This window comes from Oncorhynchus clarkii, chromosome 20 (genome assembly GCF_045791955.1).
Source record: "Oncorhynchus clarkii lewisi isolate Uvic-CL-2024 chromosome 20, UVic_Ocla_1.0, whole genome shotgun sequence".
In the NCBI taxonomy this organism is placed as follows: domain Eukaryota; kingdom Metazoa; phylum Chordata; class Actinopteri; order Salmoniformes; family Salmonidae; genus Oncorhynchus; species Oncorhynchus clarkii.
The window spans coordinates 45,234,709-45,249,566 of NC_092166.1; the positions used below are offsets into that span (position 1 = coordinate 45,234,709).

Genomic DNA, 14,858 nt, shown 5'->3' on the forward strand with positions numbered 1-14,858 from the left:
ATTCATCTCAATGTCATGAGCAGCACCACAGATAATCTCATTTTATTGAGTCTACCTTTAAACACAATCAGCAACTTAAAACAGCTGCTTAGCTATAACTGTGCTTGCAGTGTTCCACAAATCATTTGAAAGTATTTGCCTTAGAGTGGAAAAGCTCCAGAGATTTGCTCCGGTCAGCCCAGTATCCAATTCAGTTTTCCATTATGTTTATTAGCATAATTGGATTAGTTCCAAAATATAGACCTAAATAACAGTAGTATCTTTGATGTTGGTTGGTAAAAAGGGCAGCTCAAATGTACTCAACCTAAGCTTTTTTTCTGGCTACTTTTGCACCAAAGTGGTTTCTCAGAAAATCACTGACTGAAAGCATCACATTTTATTTTGATTTCAGTAATAGCATCCTAAAAATATAAAAGATCGAGTCTGTATTTGGGGAAACAGCGCCGCTGTTCACCCCAGCACCTTTGTTATTTTTTGGGGGGTTGTTGAAATGGAAGAGAGAAGCGTGTGTTCCCCCCCTCACAAAAAGGTGTTATTATTAAAATAAATTATAGTGGCCCTTGTGTGCACATCAAGTAATACCGTATACCCCGGTATGGTACAGTATGACGGTATGAAAATCTGTATACCGCCCAACTCTACCGAACACATCCTTTTCACATGGACAGGGTGTAGTGGAGCGGGTTGAAAGACCTATCACGGTCCAATCACACCAACACAATCGTGAAGAGGTCACAACAATGCCTCTTTCCCCCTCAGGAGTCTACACCCATTGTTTCTCCTCTTAATTTATTGGTGGGACGCCACAGTTAATGGCGCCGGAGGAGATGGCTGCCATTTTAATGGGCTTCTAACCAATTGTGCTATTCTGTGTGTGTTTTCATGTTTCACTTTTATTTGTACATAATGTTTCTGCCACTGTCTCTTATGACTGAAAAGAGCTTCTGGACATTACAACAGCGATTACTCACCTCTGACCAAACAAATATGTTTTATTTAATGAATCGGTGGTGAGAAATGTACGGCTCCTCCCGGACCAGGCCCAAATCCCCATCATTCGCATGAAGAGGAGATGCCGATACAGGGGGTGCATATCTGGGTGCTTGGTAAGAATTAGTTGGTGAGTGGATAATCTGCCTTTACCATCCGTCCTACTGGCGACCGTGCAATCCCTGGAGTATAAGCGGGACATATCTTCTGTTTCGCATACAAAGCTCTCCCTCGCCCTCCATTTGGCAAATCTGAACATAATTATATCCTCCTGATTCCCGCTTACAAGCAAAAGCAGGAAGTACCAGTGACTCGCTCATTACGGAAGTAGTCTGATGATGCGGATGCTAAGCTACAGGACTGTTCTTTTGCTAGCACAGACTGGAATAGGTTCCGGGATTCATCCGATGGCATTGAGGAGTAAAGCACATCAGTCATCGGCTTCATCAGTAAGTGCATTGACGACATCGTCCCCCCCAGTGACCGTACGTACATATCCCAACCAGAAGCCAAAGATTACAGGCAATATCGGCACTGAGCTAAAAGCTATAGCTGCCGCTTTCTAGGAGCAGGAGACTTGTAAGAAATCCCCATATGCCCTCTGACGAACCATCAAACAGGCAAAGCATCAATCCAGGACTAAGATGGAATCTTATTACACCGGCTCTGATGCTCGTCGCATGTGGCAGGGCATGTAAACTATTACGGATTACAAAGGGAAACCCAGACGCAAGCTGCCCAGTGACGCGAGCCTACCAGACGAGCTAAATGCCTTTTTTATGCTCGCTTTGAGGAAAGCCACACTGAAGCATGCATAAGAGCACCAGTTGTTCCGGACGACTGTGTGATCACGCTCTCCGTAGCCGACGTGAGTAAGACCTTTAAACAGGTAAACATTCACAAGGCTGCAGGGCCAGATGGATTACCAGGGCACGTACTCGGAGCATGCGCTGACTAACTGGCAAATGTCTTCACTGACATTTTCAACCTCACTCTGGCCGAGTCTGTAATACCCGCAATGTTTCAAGCAGCCACCACCATTGTCTCTGCTCAAGAACGGCAAGGTAACCTGCCTAAAGGACTACCGCCCCGTAGCACTCACGTCTGTAGCCAAGAAGTGCTTTGAAAAGCTGGTCATGGCTATCGTCAACACCATCATCCCAGAAACCCTAGACCCACTTCAATTTGCATACCACCCCAACAGATCCACAGATGATGTAATCTCCGTTACAATGCCCATTCCCACCTGGACAAAAGGAAAACCGACAGCATTCTCACATAGGTTGACTACAGCTCAGCGTTCAACACCATAGTGCCCTCAAAGCTTATCACTAAGCTAAGGACCCTGTGACTAAACACCTCCCTCTGCAACTGGATCCTGGACTTCCTGACGGACTGCCCCCCCAGGTGGTAAGGGTAGGCAACAACACATCTGCCACACTGATCCTGAACACTGGGTTCCCTCAGGGTTGCGTGCTTAGTCGTGTCCCCCCCGTACTCCCTGTTTACCCACGAGTGCGTGGCCATGCATGTGCATGACTCCAACCCATCATTAAGTTTGCTGATGTCACAACTGTGGTAGGCCTGATCACTGACAATGATGAGACTAGAGGTCGACCGATTTATCATTTTTCAACACCCTTTACCGATCGGAGGACCAAAAAAAGCCGATACCGATTAATTGTCCGATATTGTTTTATATACACACACACACACACAGTTGAAGTCAGAAGTTTACATACACTTAGGTTGGCGTCATTAAAACTAATTTTTCAATGTCAATGTCTTGTTAACAAACAATAGTTTTGGCAAGTTGTTTAGGACATCTACTTTGTGCATGACACAAGTCATTTTTCCAACAATTGTTTACAGACACGTTCAATTTTACGTGAAAGAATATATCACAATTCCAGTGGGTCGGAAGTTTACATACACTAAGTTGACTGTGCCTTTTTAACAGTTTGGAAAATGTCATGGCTTTAGAAGCTTCTGATAGGCTAATTGACATAATTTGAGTCAAATGGGGGTGTACCTGTGGGTGTATTTCAAGGCCTACCTTCAAACTCAGTGCCTCTTAGCTTGACATCATGGGAAAATCAAAAGAAATCAGCCAAGACCTCAGAAAATAAATTGTAGACCTCCACAAGTCTGGTTCATCCTTGGGAGCAATTTCCAAATGCCTGAAGGTACCACATTCACTTGTACAAACAACAGTGCGCAAGTATAAACACCAATGGACTACGCAGCCATCATACCGCTCAGGAAGGATCACAGTCAGCTAATTTCCACTCCGTTCATATGCAAATAATTTTGATTCATACACTGGCTTTTCTTTCTGCCATGTTTTTATTTTATACCTGCCCTTCCCTTATCTACACTGAAATAATATAATTTCAGTAGTCTTCTATTTACCATGGATTTTTTGTTTTATATCTTGCATTGCTCATTAGTACACCCTTGTGGTAGAATTCATATGTATCTATCGTAGGTCCTAGGATACAACAAAGAATAATGTGGAACAAATAAATACCACCAAAGGTTTACCTTCCAATAATGAACACCTTGTGAAACGGCTGTAAAAACCAACCTGGCATTTAAGATTAAGACAAACTTTTGATATGTTTTGGTACAGTTGTGTTATTCATTTTTTTTCACCGTTTTTGTTTTTCACACATATGGCAATTTAATACAATTTAAGACTAAAATACTGAATTCTGGTGTGTGGAATATTGAGGAAGTGGTTGCTGTGTGGGTGGGAGGTTCTGCCTCTCACTTGCTCTCAGCAGGCAGCCAGTCTTGGAAGGGGGACTTGAAGAGGGAGACTGCAAAGTCCAGGCACTGCTGCTCTCTTTGTTCTGAGTGCTTCCAGTGCTAGTGTTTTTAGCCAATCTGTGTATCTCTCACATTCTGTGCCCAGTATGATAGAGCAAGAACATTTCTTAGAGGATAATGAAAAGTTGGAGGGTGGTTGGTAATGGAGGACATCAGGTGGATCAATATCATGCCAAATGAATTGTGAACTGACAGCATGCATTTTGTATTCGTGTATCATGATTTGTACCAATCCACAATTGTAAATCACCAATCCCCAAACACCTTTTTGATTTGTATTTCTAAATCGATATATAGCATTAGAATTGTTTTATAACTGCAGACGTTCAGGTTATTTCCAAGGACTTTAAGTAAAATGACTGCCATGAAGACAAATTCTCACGAGTAGAAATTGATGATCCCATAAAAGTTGATCCCATTGATGCTGTTGACCCGGATCACTGGTTGCTGCGGAAAAGGAGGCGGTCAAAGGGGGTAAGAGTAACCGGTGTGAAATGGCTAGCTAGATAGCGTTGCTCTGCAAGGGCCGCTGCTTTTGTGGAGCGATGGGTAACGATGCTTCGAGGGTGACTGTTGTTGATGTGTGCAGAGGGTCCCTGGTTCAAGCCCAGGTTGGGGCGAGGGACTGAGGCAGTAAGTACTGTTACAAAGTCTGTATGATATATCCTTCACATTTAGTGGCGCTATCACACTGGCCAGCTATAATTCAACTATTTGTGTGATGAACGGATGTACACTGCAATAGTGTTGCAAATACAGAGTAATCTTGGGCTTTCAATTGTTTAAGTTGGACATACTATGGTTATGTATATGATTAACCTTTGGAACTCTAGGGGCAGTATTTTCATTTTTGGAAAAAAAACGTTCCCGTTTTAAACGGGATATTTTGTCAGGAAAAGATATTAGAATATGCATATAATTGACAGCTTTCGATAAAAAACACTAACTTTTCTAAAACTGTAAAGATATTGTCTGTGAGTATAACAGAACTGATGTTGCAAGCGAAAGCCTGAGAGAAATCCAATCCGGAAGTGCCCCAGGTTTTGAAAGCGCTGCGTTCCAATGACTCCCTATATGGCTGTGAATGTACCATCTACGTATTCCCCAAGATGTCTACAGCATTGTGACGTAGTTTTACGCATTTCTGTTGAAGAATAGCCGTATGCGGGCACATTGCGTAAGTGGTCACATGGTGGCTCAGAGAGATTCTCGCGTAAAGTACAGAGGTAGCCATTACTCCAATCGGTCCTAGAGAAAAACAAATTGTCCCGACGGATATATTATCGAATAGATATTAGAAAAACACCTTGAGGATGGATTCTAAACAACGTTTGCCATGTTTCTGTCAATATTATGGAGCTAATTTGGAATATTTGTGTGGTGACTGCAATTTCCGGGCGATTTCTCAGCCAAACGTGAAGAACAAACGGAGCTGTTTCGCCTACAAAAATAATATTTTGGGAAAAAATTAACTTTGGCTATCTACCTGGGAGTCTCGTGAGTGAAAACATCCGAAGTTCATCAAAGGTAAACGATTTAATTTGATTGCTTTTCTGATTTCCGTGACAAGGTTGCCTGCTGCTAGCAAGGCATAATGCTATGCTAGGCTATTATACATTTACACAAATGCTTGTCTAGCGTTGGCTGTAAAGCATATTTTGAAAATCTGAGATGACAGGGTGATTAACAAAAGGCTAAGCTGTGTCTCAATATATTTTATTTGTGATTTTCATGAATAGGACATTTATGTCCACTGCGTTATTCTATTTAGTTTCAGGCGACGATTACACTCCCGCATGCGGGTTTGGGAGTCTCTAGAGGTTTTAATTAACATTATGTTTACCATACTATAATTTCTGCAGCCTTGATAGTCAGGCATCAACATGGCCCAAAGAGAGGCTGCCAGCGATTTATAGAAATCGTTTTCTATGGATACAAACCTTTTTTCTACGACTACAAATCGCTTTCTACTGTGACAACTTTTTTTCTACGTGTGAGAAATTCTTGTATTTTTCTTGTCATCAAATCCCTGCCAAAAGTCAGGTGACCAAAGCGCTTCCAAAGTAGAGATATGCAACTCCATATATGTGCAAATCTTTATGGCAGTCATTTTACTTAAGGCTCTTGGAAATGACCTGCATATCTGCAGTTCTAAAATAAATTGAATGCAATATATCGATATACAAATCAAAAGGTGTTTATTTGTGGGCAGCGATTTACGTTTGTGGATTGGTGATTTACAATTGTGGATTGGTACTTTATTTGTACAGATCATGATACATGAATATAAAATGCATGCTGTGAGTTCACAATACATTTGGCATGATATTGATCGCATAAATTCACATCTGGGTGTTGGCAGAACCCAAAGGTCCTGGAGAACAGGAGCAGAGTTAAAGGGAACAGGGTAGGAGACAGAGACAAGCAAACACACAGGTTACACTTTTTACAGGGAGAAAATTTGATGGATTAGTGCAGTGTTATAAATGGGAGGTATGTACTTTTAACACTTTTGGAAGGTATAGCCTACCTAAAGCTTTTCATCATTGCCTTGGAGGTGACCTTGCCAGTCTCGCCCTTGATGGGTGCCATACGAAACTAAAATTTATTTTTGGTTCCAAGCACCCTTTTTAATGGTTTACAGAAGGGAGTTTAGAGTTAAGCACACACTCTTCCTTTACTGACCTTTAACCTTTACTGACCTTACTGACCTTCACTCTGACATTCATTTAAATCATAATTTCAGATATAATAGAATGCGATTTGATAAACAAAAGGTTATTTCACTTGCCCAGCTGTTCACCTCCTTGACAATTCCCTGTCAGAAGAAGCGTAGGTTGATTTATGGCAATCATGCGCTTCACTCCGAAATGGCCAGCGTGCATCTTGGTCAGCACGGCCTCCTCCTTAGTAGAAACCACCCTCCTGTGTGGCTGGCCATCCTTCCTTCGTAGGTACATATGATTGCCTAACAAGTTGGGAGAGAAGAGTTGAAATAAGTTTAAGTACATTTGCACTGCTTGCTCGCTCGCTCTTGCCTCCCTCTGTCTTCCACTCTCTTCCCACCTCACTGTCCCTCTTTCACTTTAATCCCCCCCCCCCAGTTTTAACTTATCGCTAGATACCTCAATATGACCAACATGTAACTATATCAGTAGAGGCTGCTGAAGGGCTGACGGCTCATAATATTGGTTGGAATGGAGTCAATGGAATGGTATCTACCACACCACTTGTTTGATATCATTCCATTTACTCCATACCTTATGAGCCATCCTCCCCTCAGCAGCCTCCACTGAACTATATGTATAGCTCGCAACATGTAGATAGAAAATGGTTGAAAGATTGTTGTACATAGCTAAAACCGTCCAGTTGTCTAACAGAAGTTGACTTCTTAACGTTACCCTGAATTGTGAATTTCTCTGAATGTTGCGCCTCTTGTCGATCAGTGGTGCCTTCATAGTACTTTGCCTGATAGGAAAAATAGAAGAATCTCAGAGGGATGCCATTTGAAGTGCAAGCTAAATACAAACAAAGCTACAATAAGTTACAGTAGCTAACTAGCTAACGTAATCTAAATAAAACTGTCTAGCTAGCTAGCGACTGTAGCTGGCTAGCTGACTAGGCAGGCTGAGGTTAATAAGTACAGTAGCTAACGTCAATCTAAAAACAGCTTAAATGATTTATTCCTATTTAAATCAGATTTTCTTGAAGCAGCAGGTTGTCACCGTCAAAAATACTGTTTTTGGAGAGCTATTTTTTTGATAGAACCCAGCAACTCCCACTGTGACGTGGGGTGGGGTTGGGGGGGCACTTTTTGACAGGGGGACACTATTTGGCATGACAGGCCACCATTGATTTTGTTATGTTTGAGTCACTCGGACAACTTAGGAACACAGTATAAGCTGTTGAAGGAATTGCAGGAAATCCCCTGCAGAAAAATAATTGGCATGATAAAATAAAATCAGACTGTAGCTGGCTCGCTGTCAGTTTAAGCTAGAGACATTTGCATGGGCTGCGTCTCAATCCACTGCATCCGCCGATGTCGCTCTTCCACATCTGCGGTGAAAGGTGGCAGAACTAGTGTCGAAGACCATGAGACATCCCAAAATTCGGTCTTCTCACAAAAATGATCCCCACAATCGTCGGTACATCCGATCTGCCAACTTCTGTCTGAACAGTTTGGGATACACGCTAATATATGACCCCTCTATGGAAAGGTGACTCACGAAAACGTACAGTGCATTCGGAAAGTATTCAGACCCTTTGACTTTTTCCTAATTTTGTTACATTACAGCCTTAAGTTAAAGCACCTTTGGCAGCGATTACAGCCTCAAGTCTTCTTGGGTATGACACAACAAGCTTGGCACACCTGTATTTGGGGTTTTTCTCCCATTCTTCTCTGCAGATCCTCTCAAGCTCTGTCCAGTTGGATGGGGAGTGTCGCTGCACAGCTATTTTCAGGTCTCTCCAGAGAAGTTCAGTCAGGTTCAAGTCCGGGCTCTGGCTGGGCCACTCAAGGACATTCAGAGACTTGTCCTGAAACCACTCCCGCGTTGTCTTGGCTGTGTGCTTAGGGTCACTGTTGGAAGGTGAACCTTCGCCCCAGTCTGAGGTCCTGAGCTCTCTGGAGCAGGTTTTCATCAAGGATCTCGCTGTACTGAGAGTCCTTTAGGTACCTTTTGGCAAACGCCAAGCGGGCTGTTATGTGCCTTTTACTGAGTGGTGACTTCTGTCTGGACACTCTACCATAAAGGCCTGATTGGTGGAGTGCAGCAGAGATGGTTGTCCTTCTGGAAGGTTCTCCCATCTCCACAGAGGAGCTCTGTTAGTGACCTTCGGGTTCTTGGTCACCTCCCTGACCAAGGCTCTTCTCCCCCGATTACTCAGTTTGTCCGGGCGGCCAGCTCTATGAAGAGTGTTGGTGGTTCCAGACTTCTTCCATTTAAGAATGATGGAGGCCACTGTGTTCCTGGGGACCTTCAATTCCCCAGAGTTGTGCCTCTACACAATATTGTCTCTGAGTTCCTTGGACAATTCCTTCAACCACATGGTTTGGTTTTTGATCTGACATAACTGTCAACTGTGGGACCTTATATAGACAGGTGTGTGCCTTTCCATATCATGTCCAATCAATTCAATTGACTAAAATCAAGTTGTAGAAACATCTCAAGGATGATCAATGGAGCAGCATGCACCTGAGCTCAATTTTGAGTCTTGCTTTGACGTTGTGTGTAGATAATCGATTTTACAATAAGGCTGTAACGTAACACAATGTGGATAAAGGGAAGGGGTCTGAATGCTTTCTGAATACACTGTACATGTTTGCTCTAGGATGCCTCACAAGACTTGTCTGAAGTCTGTTAAAAAGATGATAGCAAAAAAAAGTACTAATTTTAGGCAATAAACAAATTGTTTCCTGCTCTTTCTTATATCGCTCAGATATAGGACAGACACTTCAGGGGGACTCTGTTTATCCATGGATAAAGCTATTATTCAATGGGCTAATGGCAGTGAATCCAAATTCAATGTTTCATGAAATAATTTATATTATGTTGATACCTTGTTTAAGGGGTCCTAAAACTAAATCAAATAGCTAAAGGATCCTTGGTATGACCATCTTAAAACAATTCCATATGTTCGCTTAGTAGAACAGCCATTGGCCATGCCCACTTTGCCGCCGCTGCTTAAAAAGTCCTAGGGAAAACACTGCTGTACTTAGGACCCTATTGCAATTGCATATCTCTCTCAATATATATGGTCAAGCTTTCTATAGGTCGTTGTTAATAAAACGTCACAATAACTTGCAGAGTGTTCGATTTGCCTGCTGCGTGGCAAGGAGACCCCCCCCCAGCTCCAATAAAACCATTGACAGCTACGTGCCGTTTTCAAGGGATTGTTAAATAAATGTTATCTATTTGGTTTTAATATCATCACCTCTTGAATACCTATAGTCAAAGTACACATTTCTGATTATTCCATGCAAAAAAATTGTGCACATTTAGCTCCGTCATCAAATCAAATCAAATTTTATTTGTCACATACACATGGTTAGCAGATGTTAATGCGAGTGTAGCGAAATGCTTGTGCTTCTAGTTCCGACAATGCAGTAATAACAAGTAATCTAACTAACAATTCCAAAACTACTGTCTTGTACACAGTGTAAGGGGATAAGGAATATGTACATAAGGATATATGAATGAGTGATGGTACAGAGCAGCATAGGCAAGATACAGTAGATGGTATCGAGTACAGTATGTACAAATGAGATGAGTATGTAAACAAAGTGGCATAGTTTAAAGTGGCTAGTGATACATGTATTGCATAAGGATACAGTCGATGATATAGAGTACAGTATATACGTATGCATATGAGATGAATAATGTAGGGTAAGTAACATTATATAAGGTAGCATTGTTTAAAGTGGCTAGTGATATATTTACATCATTTCCCATCAATTCCCATTATTAAAGTGGCTGGAGTTGAGTCAGTGTCAGTGTGTTGGCAGCAGCCACTCCGTGTTAGTGGTGGCTGTTTAACAGTCTGATGGCCTTGAGATAAACTGAAAAACAGCTTCTATCGGTCCCAGCTTTGATGCACCTGTACTGACCTCGCCTTCTGGATGATAGCGGGGTGAACAGGCAGTGGCTCGGGTGGTTAATGTCCTTGATGATCTTTATGGCCTTCCTGTGACATCGGGTGGTATAGGTGTCCTGGAGGGCAGGTAGTTTGCCCCGGTGATGCGTTGTGCAGACCTCACTACCCTCTGGAGAGCCTTACGGTTGAGGGCGGAGCAGTTGCCGTACCAGGCGGTGATACAGCCCGCCAGGATGCTCTCGATTGTGCATCTGTAGAAGTTTGTGAGTGCTTTTAGTGTCAAGCCGAATTTCTTCAGCCTCCTGAGGTTGAAGAGGCGCTGCTGCGCCTTCTTCACAATGCTGTCTGTGTGAGTGGACCAATTCAGTTTGTCTGTGATGTGTATGCCGAGGAACTTAACTTGCTACCCTCTCCACTACTGTTCCATCGATGTGGATAGGGGGGTGTTCCCTCTGCTGTTTCCTGAAGTCCACAATCATCTCCTTAGTTTTGTTGACGTTGAGTGTGAGGTTATTTTCCTGACACCACACTCCGAGGGCCCTCACCTCCTCCCTGTAGGCCGTCTCGTCGTTGTTGGTAATCAAGCCTACCACTGTTGTGTCGTCCGCAAACTTGATGATTGAGTTGGAGGCGTGCGTGGCCACGCAGTCGTGGGTGAACAGGGAGTACAGGAGAGGGCTCAGAACGCACCCTTGTGGGGCCCCAGTGTTGAGGATCAGCGGGGAGGAGATGTTGTTGCCTACCCTCACCACCTGGGGGCGGCCCGTCAGGAAGTCCAGTACCCAGTTGCACAGGGCGGGGTCGAGACCCAGGGTCTCGAGCTTGATGACGATGGTACTATGGTGTTGAATGCCGAGCTGTAGTCGATGAACAGCATTCTCACATAGGTATTACTCTTGTCCGGATGGGTTAGGACAGTGTGCAGTGTGGTTGAGATTGCATCGTCTGTGGACCTATTTGGGCGGTAAGCAAATTGGAGTGGGTCTAGGGTGTCAGGTAGGGTGGAGGTGATATGGTCCTTGACTAGTCTCTCAAAGCACTTCATGATGACGGATGTGAGTGCTACGGGGCGGTAGTCGTTTAGCTCAGTTACCTTAGCTTTCTTGGGAACAGGAACAATGGTGGCCCTCTTGAAGCATGTGGGAACAGCAGACTGGTATAGGGATTGATTGAATATGTCCGTAAACACACCGGCCAGCTGGTCTGCGCATGCTCTGAGGGCGCGGCTGGGGATGCCGTCTGGGCCTGCAGCCTTGCGAGGGTTAGAGTTGTACAGCAAGTAACTGCATACTTTTTCAACCGATCATGTCATTTCAGATACGTGAAGGTCCCGATATCTCTCAATATTGGCCACAGTTAATTGGATATTTGAGTGCTGTAGAAGTGAACAATACCTGACAAGTATGAGTGGTTTATGCCTGTCAAGCAGCAGAATGGCACATTTTGCCAATGTACTGTTAGTTGATAATGTTTACTTTGCAAGCTACTGTTAGAAACTATATACAGTTGTGGCCAAAAGTTTTGAGAACTACACAAATATTACTTTTCACAAAGTCTGCTGCCTCAGTTTGTATGATGGCAATTTGCATATACTCCATAATGTTATGAAGAGTGATCAGATGAATTGCAATTAATTGCAAAGTCCCTCTTTGCCATGCAAATGAACTGAATCCCCCAAAAAACATTTACACTGCATTTCAGTCCTGCCACAAAAGGAGCAGCTGACATGTCAGTGATTCTCTGGTTAACACAGGTGTGAGTGTTGATGAGGACAAGGCTGGAGATCACTCTGTCTTGCTGATTGAGTTCAAATAACAGACTGGAAGCTTCAAAAGGAGGGTGGTGCTTGGAATCATTGTTCTTCTTCTGTCAAACATGGTTACCTGCAAGGGACGTGCCGTCATCATTGCTTTGCACAAAAAGGGCTTTACAGGCTGACAGTAAGATTGCACCTAAATCAACCATTTATCGGATCATCAAGAACTTCAAGGAGAGCGGTTCAATTGTTGTGAAAAAGACTTCAGGGTGCCAGGATCGTCTCCTAAAGTTGATTCAGCTGCGGGATCGGGGCACCACCAGTACAGAGCTTGCTCAGGAATGGTAGCAGGCAGGCGTGAGTGCATCTGCACACACAGTGAAGCGAAGACTTTTGGAGGATGGCCTGGTGTCAAGAAGGGCAGCAAAGAAGCCACTTCTCTCCAGGAAAAACATCAGGGACTATTCTGCAAAAGGTACACGGATTGGACTCCTGAGGACTGGGGTAAAGTCCTTTTCTCTGATGAATCCCCTTTTCGATTGTTTGGGGCATCTGGAAAAAAGCTTGTCCGGAGAAGACAAGGTGAGCGCTACCATCAGTCCTGTGTCATGCCAACGGTAAAGCATCCTGAGACCATTCATGTGTGGGGTTGCTTCTCAGCCAAGGGAGTGGGCTCACTCACAATTTTGCCTAAGAACATAGCCATGAATAAAGAATGGTACCAAAACATCCTCCAAGAGCAACTTCTCCCAACCATCCAGGAACAGTTTGGTGACGAACAATGCCTTTTCCAGCATGATGGAGCACCTTGTCATAAGGCAAAATTGATCACGAAGTGGCTCGGGGAACAAAACATCGATATCTTGGGTCCATGGCCAGGAAACTCCCCAGACCTTAATCCCATTGAGAACTTGTGGTCAATCCTCAAGAGGCGGGTGGACAAACAAAAACCCACAAATTCTGACAAACTCCAAGCATTGATTATGCAAGAATGGGCTGCCATCAGTCAGGATGTGGCCCAGAAGTTAATTGACACTCAGGGCCACTGAGTGTACAAAACATTAGGAACATCTTCCTAATATTGAGTTGCACCCCCTTTTGCCCTCAGAACAGCCTCAGTTCATCGGGGCATGGACTCTACAAGGTGTCCAAATATTCCACAGGGATGCTGGCCCATGTTGACTCCAATGCTTCTCACAGTTGTGTCAAGTTGGTGTTATGTCCTTTGGGTGGTGGACCATTTCTGGATTCACACAGGAAATGGTTGAGTGTGAAAAACCCAGCAGCGTTGCAGTTCTTGACACACTCAAACCGGTGCACCTGGCACCTTTGTTCAAAGGCACTTTAAATATTTTGCCTTGCCCATTCACCCTCTGAATGGCACACACAATCCATGTCTCATTTGTCTCAAGTCTTAAAAAGTTTCTTTAAATCTACCTGATTTTGAAGTGGATTTAACAGGTAGCATCAATAAAGGATCATAGCGTTCACCTGGATTCACCTGTTTTAGTATGTGCCATCTGAAAGAGCCTACACTTTACGAAATGGGGTTCATTTTTCATTTTTCATTTTTGGTTAACAAACCTGAGTTGTTTTGCATCTGTATGAGGCTTGTCAACCATCCTACATGTCTTCACTACCCACAAAGCCCTATTCCTTACTTGTTATCTCTTTTCAGTTTACATCAATATATTTTCAATGCTTCCCTCCCACTTCTGGGGATATGTATGAATGGATAGCCAATAGCAGGAAAATCTTTTCCATCCAATCAAATTAGCTGGAGTGGAGGGACAACCCCATTCACTGCCTAGGCTAAATTGAATTTGTCTTAGACCCACTAACTCGCACAGAGGCAATATGGGAAGTTTGGCACACAGGCAAAAAAAAAAATGTTTATTTGAAAAGAAGCGATCTGGTTTAAAAGAGCGTAGGTTGACAATCGACATGGGAATGCAGTTTGTCCCACATGTAGCCTAGGCCTATCTGTTTGTTTGCTATACGCCTCCAAAATACACTTTTATTTCAGTATTTTATTTAACCTGTAACTAGACAAGTCAGTTAAGAACAAATTCTTATTTGCAATGACAGCCTACCCCGGCCAAACCCAGATGACGCTGGGCCAATTGTGCGCAGCCCTATGGGACTCCCAATTGCGGCCGGTTGCGATACAGCCTGTTTTCGAGCCAGGGTGCCTCTAGTGAAGACCTCTAGCGCTGAGATGCAGTGCCTTAGACTGCTGCGCCACTCGGGAGCAATGTTGAGGAAATGACGCAGGTCCTTTCTACTTAACTGGATTGGAGCAGCCTTTAGTAGTACAATCTTTTCAAATAGCTGAAACTTACTAAAAGGCATAGGCCATGTGATACCACAGACAAGGGGTGTGAAAGAGGAAATATTTTCATTACACTATATCAATTGCAATTGGTATGTTCCTTTTTTAAAAACATTTTTACGGTTATTGAGTCTCTTTATTTTCTGTTATTCTCCTTGCCAGACTATGCAAGCGGCGCGATGCCCAACAGACGAACTGTCACTTACCAACTGCGCAGTCGTGAGTGAGAAGGACCCACAGTTTGAACAGTAAGTAATGTGTGTGACCACTATATGGTTGTATGCTGTTTGTGCATGTACGTGTGTTTTGATCCCCAGCCCTGAGGTGCCTCTGCCACATCAAAGGTGTGTGTGT

The 14,858-nt window shown here is 43.6% G+C and overlaps 1 protein-coding gene across 1 annotated transcript in view; it reads left to right on the forward strand.

Annotated features, from left to right (window-relative positions):
• The window catches only part of LOC139376414 (vesicle-fusing ATPase), a 56,813-nt gene that overhangs the window by 3,060 nt on the left and 38,895 nt on the right, over positions 1 to 14,858 (forward strand). Inside the window, exon 2 of the mRNA XM_071118982.1 lies at positions 14,667 to 14,752. Coding sequence (XP_070975083.1) covers positions 14,667 to 14,752 — 86 coding nt within the window. The remainder of the gene's footprint in view (positions 1 to 14,666; positions 14,753 to 14,858) is intronic.